The 9,901-nt window shown below is 37.1% G+C and overlaps 1 protein-coding gene across 1 annotated transcript in view; it reads right to left on the bottom strand.

Annotated features, from left to right (window-relative positions):
• Positions 1-7,039: 7,039 nt before the first annotated feature.
• Positions 7,040-9,901, bottom strand: part of LOC150100450 (patched domain-containing protein 3-like) — a 33,851-nt gene continuing 30,989 nt past the window's right edge. The window contains exon 3 of the mRNA XM_090402960.1: positions 7,040-9,256. Coding sequence (XP_090259086.1) covers positions 7,428-9,256 — 1,829 coding nt within the window. The 3' untranslated portion in view covers positions 7,040-7,427. The remainder of the gene's footprint in view (positions 9,257-9,901) is intronic.

Raw genomic sequence — 9,901 nt, 5'->3', positions numbered from 1 at the left:
TAAGGAAGAGAAACACAAGAATTACTCTCTGATGGCAAGATTTGTTTTACATTTCTTTGAAGCCATTACCATCTTCGCAGAACTTGCATTTGCAGATTTAGATTCTTCAAGCAAAAGCGATTTGGTAGGAAGAATCGAAATATTCTTCCTGATCACTAAAATTTACTTTATCGATGCATGAAGTCCACTAAGAGTCGAAAGCAAACTACGGGAATGTTGGTCCGTGTCTTTTATCGTCTCAGAACACTGCGATGGATTCCAGTCGTTCCGCCTTGTTCTGTACTCTGTTGGGTCGATATCAATTGGATGAGCAAGTCAATGTAATATGGTAAAGTACTTCTCGTGCTCATAGAACGATCGGTGCCGTCTTGCTAGAAGTAACTGTTACTAGATGGTAACATCAAGTAGGCTGTGGCATTCAAACATTCACATGTTACTCCACCGGTTTAATTGACCTAATGTATGCCCTATCCCATCATAACCATCAGCCTGTAGTGCTGCCATCTTGCACAATGAGTTCATCGATTCATGTTACCATCGTTGTATTCTGGCCTTGCATGGAACAGGATTAGTCAAACCAGGCGACCTTTTTCCACTCACGCATCTGTTTGCGTATACACAACTGCTTGTTTTAAGTTACGTCTTCTACTGCTGTACCCCTTTTCTTGACAGGCTCAACACACTGTCTATTTTAATGAGATCCTTAACATTCCACTGTTGCACTGAAGTGCCATTCGCTCATATATGACCTTCCATTCGATTTTGCTAACTATACACCAGCAAGATCTTTGTCTACAGGATCACTATTAGCTAGATACTAGTGATCCTCTAGTCGAAGATCTTTTGGAAGAAGGGCGGATCTTTCTAGATATTTTCTGTATTTTTGCCCTTTTTTTAATTTATTTTTTGCCTCGCACAAGATCTGCACTACGATTTCGTCATTTTTGTTGTTAATGAGACACCAAATACATAAATCGCAATTCTTTCTTTGGCTCGTTAATTTGAGGGAAAACAAAAAAATAAAGAAATCAGGAATAACAATACATGTCAGAAGGCACTTCAAAATAATAATAATAATAAAAGCGTACATAGTCCTTGTGCTATAAAAAAAAAATCATAATTTTTTCCCCCAAAATACTTCTAGCGTAAATTTAAAGAGAAACAAACATATGAGAGAATTTATTTTCCAGTATAATAACTGCGCATGCCTTCATACATCACATATTGGCATTGTTATAAAATTCATTTAAAACTAAGTTATTTGGACTTCATTGTTGCGAAATGTGATTGCACATTCAAACATGGTTGACTGTTTCGATATTTAAAATAAATAATAAAATAAAGTTTGAAATAACGAACCTTTTTTTTTTTTTTTTGTAATAGTACATTTTTGCAGTTTAGATACGAGGAGTGTTTATTGTGCAGTATACACGCAATTACAAGATGCTGATATCGAAACATCGCGATAGGAAACAAGACGAGATTGCAAACATGTTGGAATAGTTCCGCGTTTGATTTCTTTCTCTATCCCACCCCCCATTTTTTTTTTTCTTTCAAAGAAACATATAGGCAAGCTAATCTCGTTAAACGACTGTAGACATTACTACATTTTTAAAACGAGGATAAAGATAATTATAAACTTTTGTTTGAAGGAAGAGAGAGAAGAAAAATTGCTACATTCGGATAGCCTGTCACGTTTCTCAATGTTCTCGAAGAGCCTTTGGAATGACTGAATAAATAGCCGTGGGGGTAGTTGGTTTCTTAAGTTCATACTCATAGATGTGAAATTAATGAAACTGGTTTTTCCCTTTTATACGGGATACGTAGGCCGACGGCTGTGTACAAGTGTCTTAAGATATCGAGAGAGTTAAACGGCCAATAGGAGCTTATTTTGTTTAAGAAAATTAATTAATTGAGTAATCATTGTTCATAAAACTGAATAAAATTCCATTTTCAGTGATTTCGAAATTAAATGAGAAATCTATTCGGTACATGTGATCTTGTAGATCATAAAAGACGTGCATGCGCCATTTAAACGAGCGGCGACGCAGAAAACTACGACCCTGAAGCGGAGTGAGACGAAGCGCAGCATACTATATTCTTTTTATATAGTATGCGTAATCGATTTTCAACTTTTATATTTGTATGTTGAAATTGTGTGATTGATTCAGTGTGTGTATGTGGGGGGTTTGGTTTTAGCGTTTATTTAGCTGTGTCGGATGAAGTTATGTAGGTACAGAAAATTTTGATGACCAGAATAATAAAAGGTTAAATTCGGAGTAATGTATAGAAAAGTGAATAAAGAGAATAATAATAAATTTAGTTTAATCCTTTATCCAAGTGTGAGCAAACAAAGTTTGCGCCTGAAAGTATCTTCAGGACTGGGGTAAGATGGTACAATACCAGGTCACTCCTTGCAAAGGCGGAGCAAGCTACTAACACTCCTATCTCAGTATCCCCAAGTGAAAAATAAACTTTCAACATCTTTCTCTAAATCCAGAGTAATTTATTAAAAAAGGGTGGCACACCATTTGGCAACTCCTATAGGTAGAGATGACCTGCTAATGCTTCTGCCTGGTATCTCCACTTGGGCCTGGCTCCCACTGAAGAGACCTCAATAAAGGTCGAAACTAGTCTGGGTAGTGGCCCTTCCCTTAATGCATAATATTAGACATATCCGCAAGGAGATGTGTTTTGCATTATGGGAGATACTGAGGTAGGAGTGTTAGTAGCTTGCTCCACCTTTGCAAGGAGTGCCCTGGTGTTGTATCACCTTGCCCTAGTCCTGAAGATACTTTCAGGCGCAAGCTTTGTTTGCTCACACTTGGATAAAGGATTAAACTAAATTTATTATACTCTAACCAAGTGAAAAATAAACTTTCAGAATAAGGAGAAAAGGTTTAAATTGAAAGAAAAAGGGGGGGGGGGGGGTTGTAGTATACATTGCAGGGAGGGTTATACGGAAGAAGATTTTTTCTTATTCTCGCCAGTTTGGAGTCTCATTTTTATATGGTTTCTCTGTTTTCCGTCATTTTCTTTATATGATCAACAATATTCTTGGAGTGGGTGGTTTATTATTTTGTGCCCACGAAAAACGATATTTGTACGCAATAGAAGGCTCGATATCACACAAATAAAAATCATCATACGTTGAAATACATCTAATCGTAATCTCTTAATCCTCGACGTCAACACTCTCTAGCATTTTGTTTCGCATCCTTGTCCTGTTCTTTTTTAAGGCAGGAATTATTAATTAGTTCTGCATCTGACCGAAAGATGATAATACTGCAGATAGTGATGGCATCGTACAGTTGAAAGTGCAGCTTTATAACAGTGGTCTCAAAACTGGCGTCCCGCAGGCCGTATGCGGTCCCCGAAGCAATTTTACACAGCCCGCGAATACATTTCAGTTATGTATTTGCTGTAATTACGGTGCTTATAGTTTTAGAGACATAGAGATATGGACTAAGCTTATGTGCGCATAAATTCAGTCCATATCTACAATTTACAAACAGTAAATTTAGTTCGCCAGCCGACAGTTGGTGGCGCTTCAGTATTTTGGTGTTTCCGATGCACAGCTGCGCAGTTCATATTGCAATATAGATGGAGACAAACTAACGCACGGCTTATAAAACCTGTTTATTTGTGCTTGTTATCAGATCTACATTATATCAATACCTATCGTTTAGAATTGTACATAACTTTTGAGTGTTGCTTTCATATGAAAATTCATCTCGTTGAATTAAAGTTGTAAATAAAATTATAATAGTGATTTTAATTAAGAGATTAAACTGCAAGCCATGTCTTTAACAAAGAATAAAAGAAAGGTAGACGAAGAAGGACGTGTTTTTCAAGATAAATGGGAAATTATGTACTTTTGTGGTGTTGTGCGCAAAAACATTCTATGTTTTATTTGTAATAAGGGAATATCAGTTCCAAAAGAACACAATTTACGTCGCCATTACGAAACGAATCATGAAGAAAAATTTGAAATGTTGGAAGGCAAATTGAGGGAAGAAAAGTTACAGTTTCTGAAATCTGGCTTACAACGATAACAATTTTTTTTTTACTGAAGCAAATAAATCCCGCGAAGCAACAGTTCACGCAAGTTTTGCTTTCGCGCACATCATTGCAAAACGATCAAAACCATTTACTAATGGCGAATTCCTTAAAGACTTAAAGATTGTTTGATTAAGTCTGCTGAACTTCTTTGTCCTAAGAAACAACAATTATTTTAAAATATCAGCTTGCCAGCCAACACGGTAGCGGAACGTATTAACGAAATCGCTAGTGATTTATGATGTCAGTTAAAAGAAAAAAAGTATAGATTTTGCAGCATTCTCAGTAGCAGTTGATGAGAGTACTGCCATCACAGATATAGCACAACTTGCCGTTTTCGTACGAGGTGTTACTGATGAATTTGAAAGTAATTGAGGAATTATTGAAAATAATTCCTATGAAAGGAAAATCTGGTGCACAGGATATTTTTTCTGAAATAAAAACTGTAATAGATAAATATAAATTAAGTTGGGATAAAATGGTTGGATTTGCAAGTGATGGTGTAGCTGCTATGGTTGGTAAAAAAAATGGAGTAGCGTTAAAATTAAAAAATATAGTGAAAGAAGAAAAATTTCGGAATAAATTTTGCACTATACATTGCATTATTCATCAAGAAGCACTTTTTGCCAAAAGTTTGCAGATGGATAATGTTATGGAAACAGCAAACTATGCTCTGAATCATCGAGAATTTGTTGCATTGCTTGAAGAAATTGAAAGTGAGTACGGAGAAATGATTTATTATAACGAGGTGAGGTGGTTAAGTCGAGGAGCTGTATTAAAACGGCTTTTTGATTTAATAAATGAAATTAAAATTTTCATGACACAAAAAAATAAAACCATCGACGAGCTACGTAATGATTCATGGATAACAGATTTAGCATTTCTTGTTGACTTAACTGGCCATTTAAATATTCTCAATAAAGAGCTGGAAGGAAAGAATAAACTTATCACTGACATGTATGCTTGTATTAAAGCTTTTAAAGTTAAATTGCAATTACGGGAAACACAACTGGAATCAAAAATTTCGTACATTTCCTACATCTTAAATCCTGCCCTATTATTTCAAATGAAAAATCTCATGAATATGCAAGAAAAATAGCATTATTACCACAAGGATTTGAAGAAAGATTTAAAGATTTTAATGATTTGGAGTCCGATTTTACATTATTTTCATTACCATTAAAAACGAACTTGAATAACGCACCAGAAAATCTACAAATGTAGCAAATTAATTTACAGTGCGATAAATCTTATTCAAAGATTTGAAGATACAGATTTGATTGACTTTTATTCGTAAAAAGATTTACGAATGTTACGAATTTTTGCAATAAGAATAATCGCTTTGTTTGGGAGTACATTTATATGCGAACAGTTTTTTTTCGTAATGTTGAAAATTAATAAGTCTAAGAAAAGAATCCAATTGACCTATGAGCATCTACAATCCGTGATGAAGATAGTTTCTAGTAATATTTCTCCAAGGCTACAAACTTTATCAGAATCGAAACGCCATCAAATGTCAAGTTGCAGTAAGAAATGAAGTTTATAATTATTTACATACAAACATATGTATTTTTTCTGTATGTGTCGAAGAAAAATTTAATAAATAAAAAAAGAGAATAGGTTGTCATTATTTATTCTCAAGTTATAAAGGTTATAAAAGGGTTTCATAATTATACAGGTTATAAACGGGTGGTATCCATACATTAGGGGTAAGTAAAAAAAAAAATTCCGGCCCTTCAGCTGCTTTCACATCGTGCATTCGGCCCGCATGCAATTTGAGTTTGAAACCACTGGCTTATAACATCGTTGAAGACTGGTTAGAAACAAGCACTCCTTAACCCCCCCCCCCCACACACACACACAAACGTATTTTGAATCATATTTCAGACTACAGTAAAATAATGCCGCTGGTGACTCCTTACCCCATCCAATTGAAACATTGCCGGTCAAGTTCTCATACATGGGAACTTGACCAATGTATTGGGTGGAGCTATGAATTCAGAAATGCTAGCACCTGATATCTCTAAACCCAATATCGAGCACTGCAGCGCACTCTGTTAGACAGTTTTGATGTTAATGAGGATTTGTGTTTTTCATTGTCAGTTATAAAAGACTCAAATTAAAATTAATTATACAAGATAATTTATGAAATAAATTATGCAAAAGCATATAAAATAAAACGTGGCCTGTCTTGTTACTAAGAGTTTTTTATTTTTTTTTTCTTTGACTAAAGAACTGTATTAGTAAGAAAATTTGGATTATTTTTTTTTGTTTCGTTTTAAATAAATGACGCATTTTTTTTTCATAATAAATGTACATTTTAATTATTGAGCATAATACACAGGTATTAATGTCACTGTTATGTCTAACATCAGGACGATTATGGCAAAAATAGATGTTGATATCATACAATGGCAATTGTTTTGAGTTTTCTTAGTTAAATAATCATTAAAAAAACAGTTTTTGCACTGTTCACAGATTACGAAGTTCAGGCACTTGATCATTTCCAACAGTAGCGAGTAGATTCTTTCTTTGCAATCACCCAACAGCAGACATTTTAAACATAATGTAAAAAGATAAATATTTAAAATGTAATAAGATTTAGAGGAGCACAACTAAAAAGAAAAACTCGCTAGATAGAAACAAATGAAAAAAAAATGGTTTGGGTGCATAATTAATATTTTCATAAATATTCCGAAATCGTGCTGATTTTAAATAAATTCCCTTCCCGAACTTATCCATAATAACAGGTTAATAATGGTTGGAAAATTCTCATTGAACTTATCAAATACTTTGAATTTTTTTATGCCTCTGTTGTTGCACATAAACAAACGAAAACACAGATACGAACACGGATACAGTCCTTTGTTTCCTGCTGTTACATAGAATCCCATAATAATAATAATAATAATAATAATAACGATAATAATTTGACACAGTGAAGCTATCCTCAGCTCTCCTTTCCTAGGAAAATAAAATTTAAAAAAAAAAAATCCTCTAGTCTTTATCAAACATCTCGTGGCTCACATGAGAGCCATTACAGGAAGAATTTGGTAACAGTTTTCCCTCGTCTTGATTTTTTTTTTTTTTTTGGTCTCATCTGCGAACAACCTTCGAGATGGGAATAAAGGGATTTTGACTAGCTGAGAAGTTCGACAATCACTTCGGCTCAACACAGCGCCATCTGATAACGATAATTATAAAATGACGGAAGATCAACCAGCTCCGAATCGAGTTCGTGAAAACATTCCAGCAGCGGAGTTGCTGGATGGATGGATGACATCCGCTAGATGACCGTCAAGTCAGTGGACCATTACTGTTTGCCGTTATTAAAATATTTTTATACAACTACCGTGGCGTCTCTAGGGTCACAAGGGGAGCTGGAATTCTCTGATGTATCCGCTGTTCAGACGAGACATGTATCTGCTCAGCGGGGTTGTCGTGTTCGCGTTTGCGGCCGCTGGTGCCGTGTGCCATTCCCTTTCGGAAACCCCGCCCGTTATCGTGTTGTTGTTGTCATTCGCACTTTCCCATCGTCTCGGCACTCCTCCTCCGTCAGCGTGGTATCCATGCATTCTGCTGGAGGTCCGCGATGCGCTGTTCTCCGTGGATTCGTCGGGAACAAAGGCAGGGTTCACGTGATTTTCGCGCTCACGCAGGTGAGGCGAGTCGTTCGGTTGACCCACAGAGGTCAACTCGGCCGTGCTGGAATTCCTCTGGTCATCGTTGGCCGCCTTCCAGCTTCCGTCGCTGCTCTCTTCGCTCGTTCCTATCCCGAGATCCTTTTCGCCGGTTTCGGGAGTCCAGTTCCTATCCTGCGAAAGCGATCCATAGTTCGGTCTCGGTATGAGGACCGCCACTTTGTTCATGTTGGCAGCCTTCAGGTCTTCGTCTTTTGGTTGGATGTAGAAGGGGTGGGAAAGCACTTCCTTTGGCGGTTCTTTCTCGGGAGCTTTCTTGCAGCAGTTATCCGAGATGGAGAGTAACACGGGAAGCAGCAGGATCCCGTGTAAAGCTCCGAACAGAATGACTAGAAACACTGTCTTGAAAAACACGAGGAAGATGTAAGAAGGGGCGAACGAAAGCACTATGATGCCCAATATGGTAGACACGCTTCCCTGTAGGATGGGCAGCCCGACCGAGTGCAGGGCCGCCTTCATGCGTTCGTTGCTCGTATCTTTCTTCGACGTGATATACGCATACGTGATGTGGGCGGAGTAGTCGACCGAGAAGCCGATACACATGATGAGATTGATCATCGAGATGGAGTCCAGATTGACGTTCCACAAAGTCATGTATCCGACCACGCCGATCTCGATGGAAAGGATGGAGAAAGCCACCCACATGGCGCAGATGGTGCTGGGAATGAAGAGCAACGAGATCACCATCATGACAGCCGCGGCTACGCTCACCGCCTGTATGGAGGTATCCTTGACCAAAATGAATTGATCGAAGAAGATAAAGAACTGATGAAACACGGTCACGTCGACTGGAGCGTTGGATGCAATCAGCCTTAACTCCAGGACCATGTTTTTGTCGGTTGTCGTGTCCGGAATGTTGTTGGCTTGTATGACAAACCGCGACGCCACGATGTCGGAGTAATCTTCGTTGAACTTGATGTCGTCTTTGAACATGGACAAAGCGGGAACCTTGAGGAACATTGTCCGCAGACACCGAATAAACTCTGACTTCTTGGTCAGATCGAATCCTTCGAGAAAAAACTGAGAGCGCTCGTCTTTCAAGAATCTCATGTACATCCGCAGCCACGACTCAGTAAGCGAAGAATCGGCGACATATTTGGAATTCTCGAACTTCGTCAGAATGTCTTCCACCATGTTTTGCACTTCAGGATCGGCATAGTTTAAGGTCTCGTTGATAACCACCTGGATCCGATACGGATACGTGCGGTAATATTTGTCTTCGAGGTGATAATAGTAGACGGAGTAAGAATCCTCTCGAGCAAGCTTCGATTTCTCCAGGCCTTCTTTCACTTGAGTGCATCCCCACAGTCCGACTGCGAGGTAGCCCAGGAATATGACAATAACTGTGATTTTCACCGATCCTTTACTCAGTAGATCTCCTAGTTTGTCCCTCAAGAAAGACATCATCAGATGTTCCTTGTTGTCCTCTGGATTGCTTGGATCTTCGGGATTTCGACCTCCAGTACACATAAGTCGAAAACAGCAAGACCGGTTCTCTAAAAATATTTAAAAAAATTAAATTAAAATACTGCTCACTTTTTTATTATATACAAATTATTAGATGAATATTTACGATATTTAAATATTAATCGATTTAATTCATGTACTGTATTAAAAAAAAAGAGTATGTGCTGCATAATCAAGTAGTTCGACTGATTTTACTGAGGACGTTCTGATTGCTTCAACTACACAGCAAAACTAGTTTAAGAGTAAGTTATCAACAAAAGTCATATTCCAGGTACTTACTTTTATTAGTGTACAGTTAACGGATGTATACATAGATAGATATACAAACAAATAATCAATGTTGAATATTTTTCGTTCTACTATTCTCTTTAAGTCACAATAAATTATTCAGCCTTGTTGCTAAATAAATATTTGTAGACAAAGTTTGATATCTTTTAAGGTTATTATTATTACATGTACGGTGTGCCCGAAGTTCATTCAGCCAGTGTCTGATAAGTAAAATGAATATTTTATGTTTATTATAATATATTGAAATGAAAATGGTATTTTCAGATTTTCTACTACACTCAAAAAAGAAAGAAAAAGAAAAAGCAGTAGCTTCATTTTCAAGGAAGAAAAGAAAGAATTAGCGTTGTGAGCAAAACCAGTTTTTTTTTTTTTTTTTTTCAGACCAG

The sequence above is a fragment of the Typopeltis vanoorti genome, chromosome 13, assembly GCF_054136105.1.
Source record: "Typopeltis vanoorti isolate ZY-2024b chromosome 13, IOZ_Tvanoo_1.0, whole genome shotgun sequence".
NCBI classification, from domain to species: Eukaryota; Metazoa; Arthropoda; class Arachnida; order Uropygi; family Thelyphonidae; genus Typopeltis; species Typopeltis vanoorti.
This window is presented reverse-complemented; position numbering and strand designations above follow the sequence as displayed.